The 26,682-nt window shown below is 40.9% G+C and overlaps 1 protein-coding gene across 1 annotated transcript; it reads left to right on the top strand.

Annotated features, from left to right (window-relative positions):
* Positions 1 to 269: 269 nt before the first annotated feature.
* Positions 270 to 26,091, top strand: nrap (nebulin-related anchoring protein). The gene is given in 43 exon segments (XM_030078623.1): positions 270 to 356; positions 1,274 to 1,368; positions 1,535 to 1,622; positions 3,633 to 3,737; positions 4,378 to 4,485; positions 4,848 to 4,955; positions 5,534 to 5,638; positions 5,906 to 6,013; positions 6,132 to 6,239; positions 7,150 to 7,257; positions 7,873 to 7,989; positions 9,002 to 9,106; positions 9,329 to 9,436; positions 10,193 to 10,306; positions 10,513 to 10,611; positions 10,776 to 10,880; positions 11,007 to 11,114; positions 11,265 to 11,372; positions 11,507 to 11,704; positions 12,346 to 12,450; positions 12,596 to 12,694; positions 12,792 to 12,896; positions 14,333 to 14,443; positions 14,625 to 14,782; positions 15,537 to 15,690; positions 15,788 to 15,883; positions 17,811 to 17,909; positions 18,793 to 18,897; positions 19,029 to 19,136; positions 19,611 to 19,727; positions 20,194 to 20,391; positions 20,725 to 20,829; positions 21,457 to 21,555; positions 21,840 to 21,944; positions 22,057 to 22,164; positions 22,394 to 22,705; positions 22,860 to 22,964; positions 23,651 to 23,749; positions 23,878 to 23,982; positions 24,086 to 24,193; positions 24,670 to 24,981; positions 25,180 to 25,335; positions 25,705 to 26,091. Coding segments are annotated over 43 exon segments (5,424 nt in total). The 5' UTR covers positions 270 to 290; the 3' UTR covers positions 25,999 to 26,091.
* Positions 26,092 to 26,682: the final 591 nt, after the last annotated feature.

Genomic DNA, 26,682 nt, shown 5'->3' with positions numbered 1-26,682 from the left:
GCATGAAAGGGGGCTGGTCCATCATGGGACATGGTATCAAGTAAGAGACAGTTTCAGTCTTTCACAGTCCAGAGCTAAGTTTATCACGGCCAGAGACGCACCGGTGCGACTGTCTGGGAGTCACTGCCAGCTCCTCCACTTCCCTGCTGCCTGCCTGCCTGCCTGATCTCCTGCCTGGCTGACCCTCCTGCTGTGGGCCAACTTTTCACGCTAATCTTCAGACATCGCTCTCTAATTGTGTGATTTTCCCAAAGTTTTTTTTTTTTTTGAGAAAAGGACAGGCAGACACCATGCAGTCCTGCGCCAGGTGTGGGTTTGTGGTCTACCCAGCCGAGAAGATCAACTGCATTGACCAGGCAAGACAGAAATATTGTGACATTTCTATTGATGTTTAAGTTAAGGCTTATATTTAAACTAGTAGTCATTACTCAATACTCAACACTAAAGCGTTGGATTTCATGTTTTGAAACCAAACTTTTCAGATATGGAACAAATGTGGCAAGACATTCGCGGCTCTAGACAGTTGAAGATGTGTTGTAGCTCACATAATAAAACGTAATTGGATGAATATTACGAGGAAAAACACACCCCAAATATGGCAACATTTGAGCCATTCAAAGCATTCCTCTGCATCAACCACCATATGGCTCTGTCCACAACCAGGTGACTGCAATCAAACAGCAGCTACAGCTGTGCATGTAAACAGAAATGCCAGAATGATAGAAAATTTAATTTGGCTTAATTTAGCTTATTAAGGTGTCATCAGTATGGATCTGTGCATTAGTTTGATGTGAAAGAAGAAACAATGCGTTGCTAAAGGATGACACAGATGTAAAGTGTTTCACCATTCACTCTGATGTAAAAGAGCACATGTGTGTAGCCAGGCAGGTTTCTGCTATGCGATCTAGTTTAAAGAACACTAAAAAAAGCACTACATTTCAGCAGTCAATAAAATAAATCAGCAATGCTCCCTAAGAACAAATACACAGATCCAGTTACATGAGTTGCAAATGCAGTGCTATAATTTTTGCTAGTATTTTTGTCCTTATTCCTTATTCGTCCTTATAGGAGTTCCATCTGCACAACAATGTAATTTATGTCTGATGTTATCTGTCGGAACCTGTCTGGTCCAATTCAAAACATTCACTTGATTGTGCACCAACATGCTGAATTAGATTGCAGCCATATTTGCTGAATTAGAGATCTGGATTTGATGGATGTTACGACTCTGTCAATGTAATGCATCGTTTTTTACCTTTTTTTTTCCTGTCAGAACTGGCACAAAGCGTGTTTTCACTGTGATGTTTGTAAGATGGTGCTGACCGCCAACAACTTTGTCAGCCACAAGAAGAGGCCATACTGCTCTGTGTGAGTACTGTGCTGTCATGGTGGGTCTTAGTGTGTGTAGAATTAACATCAGTGTATCTTGTTGATGCATCAGGATAGCCTTTTGGTTTTGTATTTGAGCATAATAACCCAAACTGATTAAAGCTCTGACTTTAATAGACGCCTCTCTTCCGCTGTATCTCTCTAGACACAATCCAAGGAACAATACCTTCACAAGTGTCTATGAGACCCCCATCAACATCAATGCCAAGAAACAAACTAAGGCAAGCAGTGAGGTAAGGCCCGGATGATGTCACACACAAAAACAGACCACAAGCAACATGAGACAGACATGTATTGGTCTCAAGTAGAGTCAAGGTCTACAGTTGACAGTCTGACTACTCTCTGTCTTAGATGGGGCTTGTACAGATGCATATTACTGTCTTATGCATCATTGTGGGTGCTCTGATTTATTTAGATGATCATGTTACATGATTGAAAAGGGACTGATGCATGGATCATAGCTAAGTTTGGATAGGTAGGTTTGATAATGGCACAGGGTACAATGTTCCTGTCATTAGACGCTACTGTATTCTACCTTAAAACTGATTGCTCAACCACAACCCACGTCACACAGGCACAAATAAAGAGGTGTGTTAACCTAGAAACATACATACACAGTAAGAAAGCTCCAGATCTGACCCTAAGCAGACGTATCCATTACTGTCACTGTGCTTGTAAAACCAAAGGGGTTTCCATTCCCTTTTTATGATAGAGAGCGAGAGGGAGAGTGGTGGGCAGCAGCTTCTAGACCGCGGCTCTGTGGTGACTGTCGTGGTCTGGAATGGAGAGCGCGGCGCGGGTTATTTCTGTGCTTATGACAGAGGCGCGACACCCCCTCTGCTGGCTCACTTTATGTTTCAAGGGGCTAAAATTATACCTCAGGGAAAACAGCTTCACCTCCCTTCCTCTCCTCTGCCCTCCCACCTGTTCATGTCTGTCTGCCTCAGTCTCCGTGCAAACGTACTTCTGAGTCCATGCAGAGCTCCCTTGCTTATATTAGCAATAGGCTAGTAAGCTCATCAGCTACTACTAGCATGCAAAATGCTGCAAGATAACTTAAGGATTAGTACTTGTTGACGTTTGATCCAGTAATTGCAGATTTCAGACAAACCGCCAACTCTATCACATTGTATCCTACACAATAAAATGACACCTTATATCTCAGATTTATATTCAGTCCATTCAATAATTTTTTTTCCAAACTGAAAAAAAAATGTAAGTGTAAGTTTTCAATTGAAAATAGGCCCATGTTCCTTCAGCATAAATATAATATTTCCCATACCTTTGGTGCATCAACAAAATGGACATTCGGATAGTATGTGTTCAGTAATTAATGTGTGAAATTGTGTTTGAAAACATTCCATTGATGGAATATACAGTAGGTTTCTGGGAACAGTGATATGCTCCCCTATATTCTATATTCTAAGCTCTTATGGCCCATAGCGATTAGATAATTATGATGTCGTGTCTTTCATGGTCGTATATAGTGGAAAATGACAGGAAAGATAGGAGAGAAGACATAGCACGCAACAGATATCGTCCAGTTATGATGCTTAGATCATTATTTTTTTCAAATTTGGGTTCAATGAGTTTTAAAAACTCTGAGTTAGATGTAAGGGTGATATTAGAATCACCTTTCTAATTGTGCCTCCCAGAAATCACGTGCCACAACCCTCTCTCTTATCCCATGCAATACTGCTGCAACACTGCTATTCCAATATTAGTTTTGAGCACTTTCCCAAACAGCTCAGCACTCCAGCCTGAATTTACCTCTCCATTTTGGCCCTGCCATTGCCAGATTCCTCTTTGCCTGGCTGGGAACATCTCAGGCTAAATAGTTATTAATAACAACATACTAATATTATCCCTTCATCATAAGCATGTGAGCTCAGGTTATCTAAAGCTGATAACATGAGAATCACAGCATGATGTTTGGCATTTAAATCTCAATTACTCTTTTATCTGTATACTGCACATGTTTTGTCACTGTGGATTTAAAGACAGGGAAATATCTGCTAGGCTGGCGTTGTTTTTTTTTTTTGTTTTTTTTTTACTTTGCAAAAGACAGTTTCCACTTGCTTTCAATAAGCATCCATTGGGCCAAATCCCAAAATGGATGCTTTATTGTCTATGCACATGTACGTGCGCTTGTGTTCATGTATGCATTTGTCTGCGGCAGACACGCTAGTAGGCCGACGTGTGCTGGCCTTGGCTTAATGCTTGTCGTCTATGTGCACTTGTAGCTGAAGTATCGTGAAGATGGTGAGCGCTTTATGTCCACCTTCCACTATGACATGAGGTCCCTGGAGCTGGAGAAGGCTCGCCTAGCCAATCAGATGGCCAGCCAGGTGAGCTCCCGCCCCCTTGCAGGCTGAGCAGCTGGCCATGGCTTCACAATAAACTGCCGGTTTCAACCCTAAATTTCTTTCTCTCCTCAGAAACTAAAAAGCCTTGGCTACATTTTACGAGTGGAATTCCTTTAACATTTAACAATAAGTCTCCTCCTTCAGTGCCTTTCTTCCTCAAGCCCCTCACCCTAAATGCATCGGTGTGCTTCCTCCCACAAAGTAGATTTGATGTGTGTGCTGAACCCAAATAATACACCAAATTATCTTTATTTTAATTTGTTTGAAGTGGAATGGGATTGAAGTCAGTGGTCACTGTTGGGGCGTTCTATCTGAAACGTCTCCAAAATAGAAACACACAGGCATAGTCGAAAAAAGTTATGATGGTGAAAAAAGCAGGAAAGTACCTGTCTGTACTTTAGAGCAACCTGTAATAAACGTTGCCTTCTCTCTCTCTTTTATTTGGTTCCATATTACATTAAGTACAGGGTGTCACCATCCTCTCACTTCACAGGTGAAACTAAACTTGGAAAAGACTGAAAGGAGTTGCTGAATTAAACAGTTTGTGAGTGGGTATATATAAGCTATTGCCTATCTTGTGAATGGCTGTGCATGATTGAATTTATCTTCCACACCTCAACAGGCGTATCAGTCTAAGTCGGAGTATTCAGAGCAGCAGACCTGGTACTCAGGCATGGTGACCAACCAGGAAATAGTGAGGGTGTCCCAGAACCAGAAGACTATCAGTGATGTGAGTACATGCCATGAGGTGTTTCTTTTTCCAATCTACACATTTAGCATCATTTCATATTTACAGAACTGCTACTGTTATAAATGCCCCTACACTAAAAACAGGAATTGCTTTTGGATGGTAATAAATGCCAACACGTGTTTGTTGTATCAGGCAGGTCTACACTCATTGGCCCAAATTGTTCAGAACTTGGTGAATTTTGTTTTTTGGCAACCCAGTGCCATCTATCATAATTTGTGTTCAATTTCAAATCACTTTTAAGTTGTCAGTTTATGTCAGTTATTTGAATGGTGGTTTTCTTGTTTTGAAGTGAAACTCCTCAAGAATAATTGACAAGTCCTGCTTTTCTGCTTCTCTGACAGGTGAAGTACGCGGAGGAATATGAGCAGTCAAAAGGAAAAGGCAGCTTTCCTGCAATGATCACACCTGGCTACCAGGCTGCCAAGACAGCAAATACCTTGGCCAGTAATGTAAGTGGACTTACAAACTGAGCAACCTCTATTCAGCTAATCCTTATATTGTCAAAATGACAAATGATTTTACAAATATCATATATTCATATTGAAAATGTCATATAAGTCTTCTGGTTATGCAGCTACTTTGGTCATTAATTTGTAGCACACAGGTTTGATTATATGTACATTTACAGTCCTGTAATCTGTCAGCTGATACAAAACCTATTGAAGTGATGATGTATTTGCATTTAAATAACAATTTAAGAATAGATTAGAGACACATGACTGTGTACATAAAATTGAGTAATTTTGAAGAGGGTTATGAAGGTAAACATGATATTTAGCAAGCTAATGAGCCACACAGCCCTCAGCTATTATTAAAACTGAAATTTTAGTGGTAAAAATATTTCATGATTCCCAACAGCCAAATGCCATTTGCACCATATAGTCAGAATATGGAGTTCTTGTGTTGTATCTGGTTGTACTTTCTGGACCACATAGCCAAACCGGCTGCTAAATGCTGGTGGTTGCTGTGATCTTACGATGCATCTACATTGGACAAATCAAGTTCAGTCGTTTTCTTCCCCTTGCAGCTGGAGTATAAAAAAGGCCATGAGGAGAGAATGTCAAAGTACACGGCGTTCGCTGACCCTCCAGAGGTGCTTCTGGCAAAGAAACAAGGACAGATAACCAGTGATGTAAGCCTTTCATGGTGACCTCACGATGCCTGGCTGCACACCATATGACGCTGTGACAAGACATGTTCAAGATTAGGCAGCTGGTTCCATAGCCTTTTTTTTTTGAGTTAACTCAGTGTTATCAGTAGCTGTATTACTGCCACTTTTGTGTGCATATTTTGTCAATAATGCATAAACAATTAAAATTGCAGAGGTAATTTGTTATGATAATGCATGCAATTCATTTTAGTGGTCAGAATAGCCAATCAATTATTTTTTCTTTCCCAGTATGTGTACACTGAGGAGTACGAGCAGCAGAGAGGCAAAGGCAGTTTTCCTGCGCATCTCACTCCTGGGTACAAGGTGACAAAGAAGGCCACTGAGCTAGCCAGTGACGTAAGTAGTGAAAAAAAAAGGTGCACAAATATGCAAATACACACACACACACATACACACACACACATGATCACTGTGCTGTGATCATCGGTTGGTGCTGGTGTTTGTGTCCTGCCAGGTGAAGTACCGTCAGATGTATGAACAGGAGATGAGGGGGAAAGTCAGCACTGAGGCAGCAATGGCAGAGGCCGTCCACGCCAAAGAAAATGCGGAGAACTTCAGCCAGGTGAGGACATGACAGTGTGTTTTTGTGAGGTTAGTTAAATTCTCATGGACCAGCTGATAAAATACATAGGATCCCTGGTATTTATATGCCTTACTTTTTTTAATCCACAAAAAGGCATTTAGAAATAGTTTTACATTACTGAATTATTTTTATCGCTTACATTTGAATTACAATCACATGAAATATTTTACCTACAGTAACTGCTCAGGCACCAGGCATCACGCAGTCGCAGAGAGTGAAGACTACAGTTTACATATACTGCTCTGCAGTGATTGCTGTATGAATCTCTTAAGTTATGAAAAGAAATTGTTGTTTTGGTATAGTTATGAGAGGCAGGATAGATGGAAGAGAGAGAGTGAATGCATGCAGTAAAGTAGCAGGTGCTTTTAGCCCAGTGACTGCACAGGTTTGTGTAAAGCCAGACACTTTTGGATCTGTAGATAATACTAGACTCATCCATTAACTTGTGACCACATCTTAAATTTCACATTTGAATTTCAGCCACAGCTGAGTGACTTGCAAATCTCTCTCGTTGTTAGGAACAGGGCAGTTGCTAGGAATTTTGGGCCCCCTGAAATAATATCGGTGTGGGCCCCTCTACCCCATTCATTACCACTTTTTTAACTGTGTGTGGGCCCTAGTGGGCCTTGGGCCCTTAGAATTGTCATCACCTTTCCCCCCTATACGATGGCACTGGTTAGGAATACTTGTTGGGCTTAGCGTTTAGGGAATGTAATAAAATATTTTGTTTCCTCTCACTAAACTAGACAAGTGATTAGGATTTTTGGAAGATTGAGTTGCAAATGTATCTCTTTTTGAATTCAGTTAATTTGAATTGAATTGATCTGAGGAATCACTATCAGACTCCTCCCGAAGCTGAACTGAACTATAATTGTCTTCCTGCTTGCAGATTGCCTATACAGAGGAATACGAGCAGCAGAGAGGGAAAGGGAGTTTCCCCGCCATGATCACTCCTGGCTACCAGCTGGCCAAGAAGGCTCAGGATCATGCCAGTGATGTGAGTATCAACCTGACTGCATCTGACGATTTTTGTATAACTCAAACCTCTCTTAAATGCAAACTCTTTTTGAGTTACTTTCCAGTATATTAGAAGTCGAGAGCTTGGTGTCTCTTAACTCTCTGAACAAGATGTTCATAAATAAATAAAGCTATTTATATGGTGTGTTACCCTGTTGTTGCCATCAAATTGCCGACACTGTAATATTATGTACCTCTAATACTTTTCCAATGGGTAATACACTGCAATAAGGCCACTGTAAAACAAATTGTCACCAAACAGTGCGTGTGGATCAGCTGAACTGGTTGTAAATATTGACAAAACATGACAGAGTGGGAAGTGTAAAAGCAGCAGCTTCATCCATCATCTGGCCTTGTCATCACAAAGCAGAATGGACTGGAGACTACAATGAACAGGCATCCCATGTCGTCACTCTCCAAACTCCCCACTCTGACTAAATTAGAACCTTGTTTGTGTGTGTGTGCGTGTGTGTGTGTGTATGCCTATAAATCTGTCTGTTGTTGATGCCATCATCCTGCAGAAATACATATGGGGCAAACAGGGATTTCACTCTCCTCCATCCTCTAAATGACCCTTCCTTTTGTCCCTTTCCAGCTCAAATACAAGAAGGACCTGAACAAGATGAAGGGCACATCGCACTTCCACAGTCTGACCTCAGAGGACAATCTGACCCTGAAGAACGCCCGCAAAATCAACAAGCTCGTCAGTGAGGTGAGCCTGTGCAGGTTAGAGGTAGGAGACAGGAGTCAAGGCGACAAGGCAAGGGTGTATGAATATAAACACCGAGCCTTCCATAACGCTTGTTTGGTTTTTATTTTTATTCCATCATAATTTATCCTGACAGGTCAGCGCAGAACAAAAAGTCTTTATGGTGATGGCCTGGTAGATGCAAACAACCTTTTGAGTGGCATGCAGCTTGAAAGATGCATTAAGTCTGTATCCTCTGGCAGAATCTACTTAGGTCCTAATAGGGATCTGGAACTTCATTCATTTCACAAGTCTGAGCAGACTTACAGATACCATTTAGTCTACACTGAGGCCTACGGTGGAAGCACTCCCATCCGTCATTGTGTGTATGTGTGTGTGTGTGTGTGTGTGTGTGTGTGTGTGTGTGTGTGTGTGTGTGTGTGTGCATCCCATTACAGACATGAAACCACCCAATGTGAATTTTCAGCATCTCTGACATGCCTCTCTGGTGGGGTTACAGCTTATCCCCAAGGGCACAGGACATCCAATAATACTAAAGGTTCTGTGCCCCCACAGAAAAACAACGTATCAGTCTTCAGCATCTATTCTGAACCACTGGAACATGGCAGAAGCACTTGTTGTGAACTGACTCATGTACAGAGAGTGATGCCGAGACGTCATTGTTTTGCTTTGATGTATTGTACAAAAGTGACAAATTTCTCCTTGTGTGGTACAAGTCACCTCAAATCAGTGACTATCAAGGTTACCATTAGCAATGCATACTTAAGATTCAGGTTAGTCTTAGTGGCAGTGTTATAGTGGAGTGTGACTGATGGTGACTTCATATGTGTGAATCCAACGTGTCACTTTGGGGCCAGATGGGATCTATCTCGCACCTCTACTCGCAGTACTATGAAACAACAGATGCAGCTTTTAGTTATGCAGTCTCATTTTGATATTCTTATCAAACTGCTGCTAAATGGAACCGTTGTCTTTTTTTTTTTTTTTTTTTTTTTTTTTGCACATTCTGCGCCAGGTGGAGTATAAGAAGGACCTGGAGAACACCAAAGGCCACAGCATCAATTTCTGTGAGACTCCACAGTTCCAAAATGCCGTCAAGGTTTCCAAGTTCACCAGTGATGTAAGTGCAGACAGACTTTATGTGTGTGCGTGCATGTGTGTGTGAAAACATACCCTTCTTTCAACTTACTTCAATACATGAAAACCTCACAAAATGTAACAGATTTACAGAAAAATACCTGTATACAAATTCCTTGTGTTCAGGTCCAAATTTTAAAAGGCAAAACAATGAATATTTGAAGATATTAATGAGCCCTGTATTATGCGTTTGTTTTCTGTATAGAACAAGTACAAGGAGAAGTACACCAACAACATGAAGGGCCATTATGAAGACTCAGGGATGGATAAGAGGATCATGCATGCCATGAAAGTCCGGAAGCTTGCAAGCGATGTAAGCCATACTTTTTAATGCCTCCTAAATGTCCATTCATCCATTTTCTATACTCCTTTATCCTAGTCAGGGTCATGAGGGCAGCTGGAGATTATTCTAGGTGAAAAAAAAAACAGGGATACAGCCTGAGCAGGTCTATTGCAGGGCTCTTCCTCAGCTCACAGTATCATAATATAGAAACACCTTGTCTATTTTTTAGAACTCCTTAGATGGGCTTTGTTTAGATATGGTATTATGTCAAAGGGATAGCTTGACGTTTTGAATTGTTATGGTTATTTTTCTTCACTAGACATAGGTTCTCCGGAAAAAAAGTGAATTCATCCTTTATTTTTTTCTCTAAACTAGCTCATAGGCGTTGTTTGAATTCTTCATTGAAACTAAGGCAGGGACTCCAGCAGTTGCAGGACAAAGGTCAAGGAACTGTTTTGACAAGCCTCCAGTGAAAAAAATAACCAACTAAAATAAAACAGCAAAGTGCCCCTTGAATACTTTACATTTTCATTATGTAATATACTGTATTTTAACGTCAACATGATAACTGTGAGAAATAAATAGTTATTACCCCAAAAATACCCAAAACATTTAATATATTTGAGAGGAAAATTGAATTTGGTAATTTACTATAAATGCTTACTCTGCCTTATTGCTGATAAGAATGAAGTAATCTTGTTAGAAGTGATAAACTGAATAAAATGTAACTGAAAGAAAATTGTTATGCTGCTCTGCCAATAATGCCACTCGTCTTGTACATGCCAGATTTCTTATAAACAAGGCAATGAGCAGGAGAGGATGGAGCAGGGGGAATACAACTACCCAGCCACCGACACGCCAGGCTACCATAGCCAGAGGAAACTGGACCCTCTGAAGGACGTGAGTTACCTAAAATATAATTCAAACTTAAAGTAAAACATTATTTTTTTATTAGAAATTCAACTGTACAAAGTCCCGCCTCAAAATTATTATTCTAAGAGCACAAATGAAAAAAATGTAAACAAGTGAAAATATTCTTTTGAAGTTGGAGAATCCTGTTTTATTATTATTTTTTTTTCTTAAAATTGTTTAATGTGCAATTGCAGAAGAACTACAGGCAGCACATCGACCAGGTCAAATACAGCGCAGTGACCGACACACCTGAGATTGTCCAGGCTAGGAAAAATGCTCAGCTAGTCAGCAATGTAAGTACACAGCATTAATAAATTCAAATCAGTGCAATTCAGCTTAATTAACATTCACTTCATCACCTTAAAGCAAATTGTGATCACTAACTACACGTTCTTCATATCTGGACACTATAGTGACTGATGGCACTGTGTGCATGTGTAACTTATGTGTCCATTAGCTTAACTACAAAGCAGACTATGAAAAGACCAAGCACCAGTACACCTTGTCCCAGGACTTACCCCAAATCAAAAAGGCCAAAGCCAATGCCGCCCTGTGCAGCGATGTAAGTTAACACACTTTCATAATCACTCATATGCATGCATGAGGCTGCATTCGTCGCTCAGTGCACACATCTGGGCTCATACACCCAGTAGCAGAAAATAACAGAAATTCTCTTTTGTCACTGCAGATAAAATACAGAGAGGAGTGGGAGAAGAGCAAGTCCAAGGCCTGCGACATCGGTGTGGACACACTGACGGTCAAAGCAGCCAAAGCATCCCGAGACCTCGCTAGTGACGTAAGCAACCACAGATCAACACATTCTTCTCCACTGGGCGCAAATACAGTATGACTGACAGAGGGCTTTGAGCCAAGAGAAAATCAAACTGGGTTTAATAAGACGTAACAACCGGCAGATGTAATTTGGATGGATGGGCGTGTGTTTCAGATTAAGTACAAAGAGGCCTTCATGAAGAACAAGGAAAAGGCAGTTGGGGTCAACGTGAGTGACTCCAAGACCTTGCACTCTCTTCAGGTGGCCAAAATGAGCAGCGATGTAAGCAGCCATCAGTCACGGCATGAATAAGTGAAACACATACTGTACATGAATGGTATATTCCTCATACATCCGCATGTAACATAAACACTGCAGGAACTGAGCTGACTGAATTTCAATCCTGTCCCCTCCAGGTTGAGTACAAGAAGGGCTCCAAGGAGATGCAGGCGCAGTACAGCCTGCCACAGGACATGATCAATCTGAGCCACGCCAAGAAGGCCCAGGCGCTCGCCAGTGACCTGGAGTACCGCAAGAAGCTGCACGAGTACACCGTCATGCCCGATGACATCAAGGTCCAGCAGGCCAAGAAGGCGTATGCCCTGCAGAGCGAGGTGAGGGGCGAATGAGCCTTATGTATTCCCTTAGCAATTGTATGTAAGGCAAATTCTACACAGAAAATACATGTTGGGCACTGTGTACTGGGGGTTGATTTTTTTTTTTTTTTATTTAAACTGACAAGGATTCCAGTGTTTTGGCTGCTGATTTTGTGAAAACATTCACTCTCTTTGAATATGAAAATTACTATGCAAAAAATGTTGGAATGTTTGAATAAATAAAATGAACAAAGATAATATATTAAGTAAAAAGATGACAGAAATACTGCCATCACTATTAAAAATCTTCAAAAAAAGAAAGAGCTAGATAATAACGGAGAGGTAAAACAGAGGTAAAGCAATATTCAATATTTTATCCCTACTGTCTGCTTTATGGGCCCCATGCGAACAGAAAACAAAAGTGAATAGGGAGAGAGTGATGAGGTAAATAGTATGCACTTGCTCAGTGGAGACATTATATTTGATAATACATGGAGGGAAGAGGAGGCTTAAATGAAGGAACGGAGGAGGAATGGAAACAAGGAAGGTAGGCAAGAATGGCAAAGGAAGGAAAATCATAAGGGAGAATTGCTTTTATTCATTCATTCATTCATTCATTTATATATTTTGGCTAACACTCTCACTCTCCTGCCCTACAGAACCTGTATCGCTCAGACCTGAACTGGATGAAGGGAGTGGGCTGGGAGACTGAAGGATGTCTGAACATAGCCCAGGCCAAGAAGGCTGGAGAGCTTCTCAGTGATGTTAGTAGACATGTATTGTGTGTGTGTGTGTGTTTGTGTATTTGAGTATGTATCACTGTGTCACACAAATTCACACTCGGATTCTGAGACTCTGACACCTACACACTTTGAGTATGCGCTCACCATAAATCTTTCCGTCGCACAGAACAAGTACCGTCAGAAGGTCGACAGCATCAGGTTCACCCAGGTGGCGGACGACCTCTCCATCAAGCACGCCAAGAAAAGCCAGGAGCTGCAGAGCGACGTAAGGCCTCTCCTGCCGCGGCTGCGATGCCTTGCTTTTGATTTACCGTTACAGCTCCGGTTTCATTGTGTCTGCTGTGTCTGTCTGTCCTGTCCAGCTGGTGTACAAGGCGGACACGGAGCAGCTGATGCACCAGTACACCATGACAAAGGATGAGCCTCTCTTCAGACAGGCCAAAGCCAATGCAGACCTTCTTAGTGGGGTAAGAGAGACCACAAAGGTGGAAGTAGAGGTGTTTCACCTTCACTGCACATCACAGTGAAAAGTGTGTTGCCACGGTAACATGGCATGCACCTTTTGCAACAGGTAACCTTCTGTAATTCTCTGATACGCTACACCTTAATATGTAGGTTCTAATATATACTTGGACAATGTAAGCAATCCCACCACCAACTAATGGAATAAACCTGAAGCCAGTAGAAGTTAAATTTTCCTTCTGAGGGTTATAAATAATCATATATGTATATAGATGCTGGCCAAACTTCATATTCAAATTTTATTTTGGACTATTTTTCTTCTGCTTCTTGTATGTAATGTTGGATCAGTGCTACACTCTGTATATACTGTATGTTGGCAATATTATTAAACTGTTATAAGCATGGTTTAGAGATGTTTATATTAACTTTTTATATGTTCATATAAACCTTATGAAGTAAAGACTAAATTAGATTTGTCTGTCAATCTTTAGAGAATGATGCTTTTATTATATAACCATGCTGTAATGCCTCATTGTACGATCACTGTCTGCAGAAATCTGCTGCAGGAATAGATGAAGACTAAGCACATGCCATGGTTTTATAGTGCAAACAGCAGAGCAGCTTTGTTTCTCCGAGTCATGCCCCTTTAATTTAATTGTAGTTGTCCCACAGTGAGAGATCAGTTGTAAAGAAGCTCTACTCCCTGTGCTGCATTCATACAGTAAAGCGTCTCACACAGCTCTGATTGTGCAACCTGAACGCTGGCCAGCACTAGACAGATAAATTGGTTTAAAATAATTTTAGAAATCCAATTAAAATCTTTAATTCAATATGTCAACTTATTTAATATTCCTGCACTACGTCAAACCCGTAGAATCCAAACAAGCTAAATCTTAACAGACTTAATGCACACTATCTAAACTGACCAGAACATTAATGCATTGAATTTATACTGTACCTTTGTATTGCACACAAGATAATTGTAGTACATGCAGATATAAAAGGCATTTTTATAGTCCCCTCAACATTGTCAGTGTAGTTTCTGCTGTACCAGAAGGTTTTCGTGAGGTACTGTGCAAATTGTTTAGCTGTTGCTTAATCTTATCTCATAAAGACATTTGTCCATAAATATAGATTAGTCAACACAGAGTATATCCATGCCAGAAAAACATTTCATGCCCAACATTTTTGACTCACTCACAAATGCCTATTTTTGACTGGGAACAAAAGTGCTCTGACGACTCAAAGCCTTAAACCACAGTGGGGTGTATAAGCTTTATCAAACTTTATCACACTTATATATTTTTTGTCTTTATAGTCAAATACAGCACGAGAAATCATCAGAGTGAGGATGTTTGGACTGTCTTCATGGAAGAGATTTGCTAGCGTGTGACTTTTCTGGCTGTTTGAATGTGACGCTACTCCGGGGTGTTCCTTTTAGAAAGTGTACAAGAGCAGCTGGGAGAAGCAGAGGGAAAAGGGCTTTGAGCTGCACATGGACTCTCTCGCCATACTCACTGCGAAAGCCAAGAGAGACCTGGCCAGCATGTGAGTCATTATAACGTTATCAGTAAATTTACTCAAGAATATACCTAAATAAATTTTTAAAGGTATCTATATAGTATATAGTACTACGTTTATGTGACACTTGCATAAGACTTGCATTTTGTATATGAACTGTGAAAACATCATGCCGATGCTTTGTATTCCTTGCATGTCCTGTCACCTTCTAGGTCAAATACAAGGAGCAGTATGAGAAAAACAAGGGCAAGGTCATTGGCATCAAGTCAGTCTCTGATGACTCTCAGATGGCCCACTCTGCTCTGGCCACCAAACTGCAGAGTGGCCGCCACTACAAGAAGAACTACGAGGACACCAAGACAAAGTACAGGTGAGACCTTTGAGCTTCATGGGACCCTTTATGGGAAAGGGCCCCACTGGAGTTCTCTCAAGCTGTCCAGTCAGGGACTATTTTACATCTGTCACATGAATACAGTTAACTCTAATGAACTGCACAGTAGGATAGGAAATTAGCAGAATTTTCCTGCATATAACATCTTAAAGTTCCCGAGAAATGACTTCTGCTTTCTGTATCTTAAATAGTGGCATCAATCCTGCACTAGTGGGTGTAAATTAAATTTCGACTAATAAAAGTTGCACAAAGCTGCACGCTCCTTAAGCAAAAATTTAAAATAAAAAAAATTAAGCTAGAGTTAGATTCTCCTTAATTTAAGGGAATTTCAGGATTTTTACATTTATAAAAGACAACTATGGCTGAATTTAAGGCTATGTGGGACATCAGGGAGAAAAACTATGTTGGAAACAGCCCACTGCTAAAATAAGCTCATATTTAAAGAGTAGGAGGCATTTTAATGAACATGAAGGTGACTTGCATATAAAACAGCCATTTGAAGTGAAGGGCCTATGTGTTGTAGCCCACACAGGCCATGATAAAACGCATAAGAATGTGAAGTGCTTTAATATCTGTCTTTTCAAGAGGGGATCACACCAGTTAGCCAAACGGCAGTCATTCAGCGTAATAACAAGCAAACTGTCTTTTAATCAGCCATCTCTGAACCTCGTTGTGCAGCACAAGCCTTCACTTATTTCGTTATGCTGTTTCATCACATTAATCTGCTTCCCAGTGTTTCTCTGGACATGCTGAACATCAGCCATGCCAAGAAGGCCCAGGACCTGGCAACCGAGACCAAGTACAGGACTTTCCTCCATGAATACACAACACTGCCAACAGACCTGAACGTCGCCTGGGCCAAGAAGGCCTATGGACTACAGAGCGATGTAAGAAACACAAACAACGAGATTATAGTGTAAAGCAAGAATTTGGAATTGGAAGTAAGATGTGATCTGAAATATGTGTGTGTGTGTGTGTGTTCAGAAAAAGTACAGGTCGGATCTGAACTGGATGAAGGGCGTGGGCTGGGAGGCCTCAGGATCTCTGGATGTCGTGCAGGCGAAGAAAGCCGGAGAGCTTGTCACGAGGTACCCATGTGACCCTGTGACCCAGAATGCATTGCTGACATCAGCAATAGTTGTATGTGGCCAGTTAAAAAATGAAACCAAAAGCTGGCCCGCTCACCTCAAAACCTCTTAATCCATACCAGGTGCCACAATATGGACCATATCAATCCAAAAAAAATGAATGTGTGCAGTGCAACAATATTTAATACACTTATTTGATGCACTGAAGCAGACAGTTTTAGTCTGTTAGTAAATAATAAGGAATGGAAAATGTGAATTCTTTAAGCCACTGATTATGGTGCTATATATTATTTTCATTATTATTTGTCTGAAGATATGCTGTTAAAATCAGATTTATAGTTTGTAATTATGATGGTGCTCATGTATAATTTAAAACCAATTATATTATTAAGAATTATTGACTATGACTATGTGGGTTAGTTAGGATGGAGGGCATGAGACAGTCATGAGCGTGATTGTGTAACATGTTTGACTGGCACATAACTAGGTTTACAGCTTAGGTCAGAAGGTATTTAAAGAGCCACGCACCATTCCTGTTCTGCAGAATTGAGGTTAGAAACGTCATCACAGCTACAACAAGAAACCAACAGCAGCCAGACTGATTGTAGCAATGAGCTGTTATGTTTCAGAAAGGGTTCCCTGCCCTAATTTGGGCTCCAGAAAATTCTCCCTCTTTCCTTGTTTCCTTCCCTTTACTAATTCGATTAGACATGCGAGGGCATCATGCTTTACCTGGTTGATTAGATTAAGTTATTATATGACATCAGATAAGTGAAAATTATAGCACTGGTACCATTCAGACCTTCAAAATGAAAAGTTGTGTCTCAGCAGTCCAGCTTTCTAAAAGTGTGCTAACATTGTCTCCATTCTACTGGTCAACCCATCATGAAAATATTGTCCTGGCTTATAGTTTGCGAAGTTTTTGCTCACAACACTTCACAAACTTAGAACTGCTGTAAAGCTTGTAAAGGACATGTGCTTGACCGGGTCAGGAGCTCATCAGTCGCTCCTCTTGGATTATTTCCTTTATTCCTTTATTCCAATTCTTCTTGTCGTTGAAGAGCACTGTCTTATTTCCTTTGCTGCTTTAAAGTGAATCACTATTTTTGGACACCTCTTAAGCATATATAAATGGATATGAATGCTATTCACAGACATTCAGGCTGACATATCAAGTGCTGTATAGTGGATCCTAAACTGTGCTGACTGGCAGCGCAGGCTTCTATTCATAACCTCTTCATAAGCACCACTTATTCTGAGGGTCAGTCCAGTAAGTAGTCATGTCAGGGTTACCATTATTAGACCGAGAAATGACAAACAGACGGTCCTGAAATAGACCAGGGCCTCGAGTTCCTCACATTCGCCCCCAGCAGACTCACCACAGGACAACAATGCCAGATATTCAGCAGCAGGGGGGAATGAGAAATACCTGACTATGGATGGTGTTTTTGACAATTTTCTTTTATTTCTTTAAATCTATCTATCTATCTGTCTGTCTGTCTGTCTATCTATCTATCTATCTATCTATCTATCTGTCTGTCTGTCTAAATATTTGTTATTATCCATGTAATATCAGTAGAAAATGAATACACATAGATAAGAACACTCTACTGATTATTAGGCTATTTATTTAACTTAGTCAGGTATTAGTTGGTGAAAGTGGTTTGAGTAATAAAACCTCTAATATTATGGCATTAATGGCAATATCAGTACAAGAATCAATATTTGTATCACTGGCTTTTGGAATAATTTGAGATGAACCAATGGTATTTTTTTTGGTTTTGTTTTGTTTTGTTTTGCATTACAGTAATCTTGCCATGTCCCAGGTAGTTGCCTCTTTGTGATAGTGTTGTGCCCTCTACTGTTCATCATTTGCATGTGCACCACTTCACCAATCTGATTTCTTTTTTTTCTCCTAGAAAAAATACCGTCAGGATGTGAGTGCTCTGAAGTTTACCAGTGTTGAAGACACTCCAGAGATGATGCAGGCCAAACTCAGCAACAAGCTGGCTCTTGATGTAAGTTTAGCTATTAGCATTTTTGTTCAGCATTAGATAAGTGCACTGCATTGAAATGCTTACTTACTGTTCATTTCATTTTTTAAAAAAAATTGTAAACAAATTTCTAAAATAATTCTCAAGAGATTAAAAATGTCCTTGTATTTTGAGTTTCATGTAACTTTCTTGACTGTATTGTCAATCTAGGAAGGTTGAAGTACAGTATATATAAACCACTACCAAGACCTGACATTTAATGGAATAGATACAGTGCAGCAGTGACTTAATATTGCCAAATAGTGAGCATGCATGTTTCTAACTGTTTATTAATAATTTGTAAAGTGTTTACAAGCTAATTAATAGCCTAATTATAAACCATTCATAAACCCTTTACAAGGCTAATCTTATTTTGTATATTAGTGCTTCCCAAACACAGTCAGTGATCATTTCTTTCTGCCGGAGCAGTCGGAGGTTATGTTTTTGTCCCACAAGGGCACCTCGGTGGTTGTCGATGTTGTTGAGAGAGAGGAATGCATTAATCATCCACCGTTCCCGGCCCACATTTTCCCACATGGTCTGGGGATTTGAGTCGGGGATCTTTAGCGATAAGCTGTCTTTACTTACTCTTAGGGGACTTTCTCGATTTTATTTTCCCAGGCTTGATTCTAAATACATAAAAGAAATTGATCTTTTTTTTTTTTCCCAGACAACTGACTTGTTAGTCATCAACCAGAGAATACATCAACCTACTGCACTTATACACTCAAAAATGTATATTAGAATACCTGTAGACAGGGGAGACATCATAATACCATGTAGACTGAAATAACCAAGTGACTTTAACATCTGAATTATGGAAAGACGGAAGGAAACTGGATGTGTTGCTGTTCTTTCTTCCTAACAGAGGTTGTACAAGGAGAAGGGCGAGAGCTTGAAGCACAACTACACGCTCAGTGGAGAGCTGCCTGAGCACGTACAGGCCAAGCTCAATGCTATGAACCTCAGTGAGGTGAGAGCGCCCTCACACACACACACACACACACACACATAGACAAACAAAAACTGTCAATTCATTGATCCCAATTCATCATCCCTGCTGCCCTTTGTGCCATGCTTCTATTTTCCTACTTTCTGCATCAGACCCGTTACAAGGAATCTTGGACAAAGATACGCGACGGTGGCTACAAGCTGCGTCTGGATGCCATTCCTTTCCAGGCAGCCAAAGCATCTGCAGACATCCTCAGTGATGTGAGTTTGCAACCAAATTTACATATATTATTATCACACAGATTGCTTTTTTCATGTGGGGCCTGTTGTCATGGGTGCAAGTGACACCTTAACCTGTTGGGATTCTGGTAACTTAAAAAAATGGTTCATTGTCATGGCTGTGGATGTGATTTATTGTAACTCTGAAAGTATAAATTCATCAATCAGGCACAGCATCCTGCATAAAACATAGTTATGATATTGTAGCAGTGAATAATCAACTTGACAGGCTGTCTTATTACTGTAATGATGCTTTTAACAGTTTAAGACAGACTTAACATGTTTTATTCAGTTTGGTTAATGGTGAACTGACCTTCAAAATATAAAAGTCTTACAACATTCTGCACACACAGTATCCCACCTTACAATACTTTCTGCAGCTTTGACTTTGACAAACACAGCCTGCTAGATCTTTCTTTGAGTAATGTGTTGCATTTAAATTGTTTCTCTCTGCAGCAAAAGTACAAAGAGCACTTTGAGAAGACCAAGGGGAAGATGATTGGACTAAAGGGCCTGCAGGACGATTTGAGCATCGCGCACGATTCGGTCCACGCCAGCAGGCTGCAGAGTGATGTGAGCGCCTCTTCTTCATCTTTCTTCTTGAGTGCAGGGATCAGATCTGGGTCAGAAAAACAAGAAGGCCGTGCCAGTCACATTATTTTGGCCTTGTTGGTCTGTTCTGTTTACATTTCAAAAAGATTCAAAGTTTTGGCATGCTCCTCTTGTGTTTTTTGGATTCCAGTGAAATCCCCAAAGGGCACCTACAAATGACTGTTTACATGTTGCATCACATGTATTCCAGTAGACTCTGTTGTTGCTTTTGAGTAAATAATACATAGCTGGTCTGGTTGGATAAACCAACTGTGTGTGGTTAACAACACTGGGAAAACTCACAAAAAGGTACATTCATTCGTATCTGCTCTAAAACTAACCATGGAAACTTTTCTGCTACATTTTATTATGTACCCATCTCATTCTTCTCTCTCTCCTCTCTCTCTCATTCGCTCGTCTCTCTCTCTCTCTCTCTCTACCTTTTCAGATCAAGTACAAGCAGAACTCAGCCATGGACCGCTCCAACTTCCACCTGCCCATGGACATGCTGGAGGTGGCCCATGCTAAAAAGGCCCAGGTCGCTGTCAGTGATCATGATTACAGGCTCACCCTGCATCAGTACACCTCGCTGCCTGACGACATGAAGCTCCAGGCTGCCAAGAAGGCGTACGCCCTGCAGAGCGAGGTGAGCGGGACAGCAGAGGCTCACAGATATGTTGTTGAAGTTGAAATACATGTGACTTTGGGAAAGAGGGTAGAGAGGAGGCAGTATCAGCAGTGACTGAATGTACTGTGTAAAAAATACAATAAAAAAATACAATACAATATTTCACATCGATGAAAAGATGCTCCTCTCCAAACTTGGAAACTCATGGAAAGTTTTACAAAGAAAACAAACCAACTGGATAATTTATGGTTTAATTTTTATTAGTTATTTATTGATTTGTTTGTTTGTTTCAGTTTTACTGAAATAGCGTCATGTTTTACTGGTGCATGTTTTTGTCTGCATGCTCAACAGAAAGTTTATCGCTCTGACCTGAACTACCTGCGTGGTGCAGCGTGGATCGCCACCGGTGCCTTGCAGATTGAAGGCTCCAAGAAGGCCACGGACCTCATCAGTGATGTGAGGCATCTTTTATTTATGCTGTTTTTATTTACGCTGCTTATGCAGTGTATGCTGTTAATGCCCTAGGTGTAGGTCTTGGATAGTTCAGCCAGCATTTGGGAACAGAAATAGTTCTCTCCCAAAGCCACCTAATGCTACAGTATATTGGTAATATTATATCGATGCAGAGCCTGGCAGTGAAAGTTAAGTCTTTATCAATCCATTTTTTCTTTCTTTCTTTCTTTCTTTCTTTTTTTTAATCTTTCCAAAAGTTTGCCATTTTTGGTTATGGTCAGTAATGAAAGTGAACTAAAATACCTCTACAATATAAAACACACATCAAGCCTTTTGGTACTTCTTTAAGCCCAGTAGCAACACAATTTGACCTTACAAACACGTTAAGATAACATACAACACCTAAAATAACACTTTTTGTGCTTAATCTTTTGGCACCTATATATATATTTTTAAAATTATTTTATAGTATTGTTATATATTTATGTTGTGGTTGTTATGTGCATTGCTTTTGTATTTTGTTTCCATGTGCTATGAGTTTGAATGTAATATTTTTTTTTTCTGTTCATGTGAATGTTGATTGATTTAGGAGAAATTCACTGACTGTCATTGATGTTTCTTCTGTCACAGAAAAAGTACCGCCAGCAGCCGTACAACTTCAGGCACACCTCCGTCACAGACTCCCCAGACATCGTCCATGCCAAACTCAGTGGACAGATTACAAACGAGGTGAGACAATGCACTGTTGTTTAAGCTTAGGCCTTGTACCTCATGCCCAGAAGTTCAAATAGTGCCACTCCTCTGATGTAAACCTCAGAATATCAGATTTTGTTGGTTTAATTTTCTCAGCTGAGGTTAAAAGTTACGTGCTCTTTTTATCATTCCATGACCATTAAGACTAAAATTACTCAAAACACTGGGGTTTCATACACTTCTATCTGTGAAAATACATGTTCGTAACATTTTCAGGGATTTCTAAATAAAATATACAAATCTTTTTCTCTGTCATTCAGCGTTTGTACAAAGAGAAAGGGGTGAATGACAGACACAACTACACCATTACATCTGAGAGACCAGAGATTACACAAGCAAAGATTAATGCAGCTAATTTCAGTGAGGTATGTTTATATGACTCTTATGCAATATACTATCTATTTCATTTTGATGTAATGATGATCTGTGTTATATCTGTTTACTTCAGCAACAATGTGCTGGTTTTCTGATTTCTAGATCAAGTACAGAGAGTCCTGGCACACCCTGAGGGCTCAGGGCTACAAGCTCACCATGCAGGACATCCCATTCCAGGCTGCTAAGAGCTCCACAGGCATCGCCAGTGATGTAAGAGACACCGAACACTAACTAACTGAAATGCTTTTGTAACCTAATTGCAAGTGTTTAAACACTAAAATACTAAATCAAGTTGCTAAAAGTGTCAAATTGAAACTTCAACATAATTTAATATGTGTTATGTGTGCAAGTGTTTTAGATTGCTCTTGCATGGAACCACAGGAATCTTAGTGTTGTAATGCTGAAATAAACTACAGTTGCCACGTCTGTCTCCCCACAGTACCAGTACAAGCACAACCACCTGCTGGAAAAAGGGAAGCACATCGGTGCCAAGAGCATCTTGGACGATCCACGTCTCCTGCACTGCCTGCAGGCGGGCCGGCTGGCCAGCGACCAGGAGTACCGCAAGGACGCACTGATGAGTAGCGGCCAGTACCACCTCACCCCAGACATGATGCATCTGGTGTCGGCCAAGCATGCCCAGACTCTGGCCAGTGATCAGGACTACAGGAGGAGGCTGCATGAATACACAGTGCTTCCTGATGACATGAAGGTCAAGTGGGCCAAGAAAGCCTACGACCTGCAGAGTGAGGTGAGGGGAAGAGACTGAGAGGGAATGGGGAAAAGGGAAGGTTAGAGTGAATGAGGACTGAAACAAAAGAGCAGACAGTGGCAGAAGAGATGACAGCCCTACGTCTTACAGTTGTAATGAAACTCCTTTGATGGATTCTTTGTCTCATGTCCAGAAACTCTACAAGTCAGACCTGAACTTCATGAAAGGAGTGGCCTGGGACGGTGTGGGAGCACCTCAGTTAGAGTCAGCCAAGAAGGCTGGGGCACTTTTAAGTGACGTGAGTACATGCAGCAGATGGTATTTATCCAAACAGGCTTCACGGCAGTATATGATTCCATGTATGGCACATAAAGCTGCATTGACAGAGCAACAGTTTGTGTGTAAAATGCATCTGCAGCACTAGCTTGTAAATGTCACGGTTGAATTCAGTCCAGAAAAAAATCAATTCTTTTGTTGGTTTTTGTGTTTAGAATCTTATCTCATAACAGGACAAGTTTGCTATTTTGGAACCAAGCCCCTGTTTACAGATTATCTGGCATCATCCTCAGATGTAGAGACCATCATTTCAACAGTCGCTTCAGTATTGATCCTGATATCGATGTGCTGCAGGCTCCTGCTTGGGTGCATCAGTCGTCAGTGTAGCAATTGTAAATGGGTTTGAAAAACTAAGATAATATTGCTTTTCTGAAACGAGAAGCTCAGTGTATACTCAGAATGTTCTCCTGAAAAAGGGTTTGCAAACTGAGCATTAAATAAACAGAAGTGTGAAATGATGGCCGCTATGTCTGAGGATGATGCCAGATATTATGTAAATAGGGCATTTAGTCCAAAGGACCGACCTTTAAGCTGATTTTGGTTTGATTCCCCCTTTAAGAGAACGCTATAAACTAATCTAATTATAACTCAAGTCCCAGTGATGTGTATTTTCTCATGTTAAGATGTGTGTGTTGTTGTTTCATGCAGAAGAAGTATCGTCAGCTGCCTGACAGTCTGAAGTTCACATCTGTGGCCGACTCTCCTGATATTGTTCATGCCAAGCACAGCTACCAGCAGTGCAGTGAGGTATGGTTCAGGTGTCAGGGTACAATTCACTGTGTGAGGCATATTTAAAATCAAAGTGTTATCATATATGCAGAATTTTAATACAAATAGTGGAAATGCTAATCCTGCTGTCCATGTCTACACTCCAGAGGCTGTACAAATCTGGAAAAAATGATGACATGCACAGGTACACCTTACACGCAGACGATCCAGACTTCATCAGAGCCAAGATCAACGCCCAGCAGATTAGTGATGTAAGACACTCCTAAACATAATTCCGAGTAAGGATGATTGATTTCAATTTCATGCCAGCATCCCTGAGTGACATCTTTGTTCCTGTTCTCTTTCCCCATGAAGAAAGTTTATAAGGAATCTGGGAACCAGGTGATGTCAGCAGGCTACGACCTGAGGCTGGACGCCATTCCCTTCCAAACTGCCAAGGCGTCCAGGGAAATTGCCAGTGATGTGAGTTCATGCTATTACCTAAATCCTGGAGATAGCTCAGATTTGTCATTTGAGCTCTTAAAAAATATACTAGGAAAGTTAATTAGGATTTGTCACAAGTGCCCATCCAAACATCCTTTTATTGAAATGGATCAGAATGTGATAAAATGATTTCCAAGTCATGAAAACACAGATGCCCTTTTTAAACCTGATCTACCTCCTGCTAAATTTATAAAATATATAAAAACTCATTCGCAAATCTTTAGTCTACAGATGATTAGCCCCAATTTCAGTATTTACTTTGCAGATATTGGGAAAAATAGTTATATTTTTAGGAGTTATAACACTAGAAGCAGCATAATTATGAAGGTATATCATTCTTAAGTAGTTGGATATAACTTCAGTCCATGAGCTACCTACCTACCCAGTAATACTAAGGTAATACTAGGTGAAAGAGGACCATTGGCTCAAACTTTGAATTTTCCTGCTACTGGTAGTTCCGCTACAAGGAATCCCATCAGAGGCAGAAGGGCCAGCAGGTGGGGCTGCTCAGTGTGGAAGACGACCCCAAGATGGTGCACTCCCTGGCGGCCAGCAAACTCCAGAGCAACCTGGAGTACAAACGCCAGTCCAAGGAAGACCGCTCGCACTACAAAATCCACGCTGACCAGCCGGAGTTCCTGCAGGCCAAAAAGAGTCAGGCGCTGGCCAGTGACCACACCTACCGCCAGAAGCTCCACAGCTACACCTGTGACCCCGAGCAGCTCAATGTTAAACATGCCAAGCAGGCCTACAAGCTGCAGAGTGATGTAAGGAGTGTTTGTGTGTGTCATTTGAGTGTATGTCTGCGTGTGTGTGTGCATGCATTCTGGTGAGGAAGGATCCTAAAGTCGCTTTGACATCATTTGACTGACATGCATGGACAAAGTCTTTCATTTCTTTTTGTGTTTATGTGTGTTTGGGAGCTCTTCTTGTGATTTCATTCTCAAAACTAATTTTTGTTGCAGGTGAACTACAAGTCAGACCTGAACTGGATCAGGGGAGTGGGCTGGACCCCTCCTGGCTCCCACAAGGCCGAACTCGCTCGCCGGGCTGCAGAGCTGGGACTGGCGGAGGGAGTTAGCACTGAGGAGGCCATTGCACATTACCAGCACATGATGATGGTGAGAGAACGTGGAGGATAGAGAGGCTGAATGAATCTATCGATGTACATAGACGGTACAAGGCAGCCTCAAAGGGAGAAAGAACAGCTAAAGCTCAGGCTGACATTTTAACTCTCATTTTTTTTAAACATATGAAGTGCTTTTGACTTTGTTGAGCGCTGTTTTTCCAAAGCTTATCCTTTGGATCAGTTTTTAAATCCTCTATTTGAACATTTAAAAGGTTTTCAAGGCAGTGTCTGTTGGCACTAGGTTTCTGGTAAAAAACATGTTAGCAATGTAAGTGCAAATCTGTGGGGAATGATGGTTCTGGATCACAAAATCAGCTTTCTATCTATCTCTGTTAACCTGATCTCTTCATCCTTCTACCAGCTTCAGCACCAGCAGCAGATGGAGCAGCAGCAGATGGAGCAGCAGCAGTCCTCAGAGGAGGTGGAGACCAGCGAGGAGATTCAACAGGGCGTCAACATGGACGCCATGGAGATCCTGCACGTCAAGAGAAAGAAAACCATCCAGACTGTGCAGAAGAAGTCCACCACCACCTCCTTCAAGTCCATGGAGAAGAAGACCATCTCCTCCAAGCAGTCCACCACCACCTCGTCCTCCTCGTCAGCTGCTCTCGAGAAATCCTTGTCTAGTAAAGCTGCAGCGATAGAAGACGCGTAGATCCAAAGACTCTGATTGATGTTAATGTATGGAGAATGTTAGAGAGACACTTCTTGAAGGTGTGGTAAACTTTTACTGAGTGGTTTACTTGACAAGTGGTATTGCGGCAACTGCATGCCACACCAATATCATGTGTAGCAAGCAGAATCCCAAATGAAATGAATGAACATGTTGATCTTTTTTGTAATCCAGTTGAAATTATTAACTGTAAAATATAGTTTAAGCTACAATAATAATGAAGGGAATTAAGCATGTGACAAAAAGAGAGGACTCGTCAAGTCTTTAGAGAGGCTCATGGGCGAAGTTGGTGTGTAAAAAGTTTAGTGCAGCTGTTGGAAGAAAAAGTCCTAGTGCAATGCATTTTTCAGAGTTGAGCATGGTTTCAGAATGAGTATCATAAACCGCAGGGTCATGAAACCCTCTCTCTCTACCTCTAAAGGACCATGTCAGATTATCAGTTCCAGTAAAAACATCACGACCACCAAAGTTGAAGTCGAGTTGGTCCATGACTGAAGTGATAAAGTATGTAATATAGTGGCCTAATGGAAAGTTTGCATCTTGCTTTTATATATTAGTTGTTTTGAAGAGAAAGGAGAGTAGGACCAGTGATGGTGCTGAGACCATCACTGCAAACAGAAAAGGACTTAATTAATCGTTTGTTTTATATATTTATGAAGAATAAAT

This window comes from Myripristis murdjan, chromosome 19 (assembly GCF_902150065.1).
Source record: "Myripristis murdjan chromosome 19, fMyrMur1.1, whole genome shotgun sequence".
In the NCBI taxonomy this organism is placed as follows: domain Eukaryota; kingdom Metazoa; phylum Chordata; class Actinopteri; order Holocentriformes; family Holocentridae; genus Myripristis; species Myripristis murdjan.
Note: the sequence above shows the minus strand (reverse complement) of the source record. Positions and strands in the feature narration are given on the sequence as shown.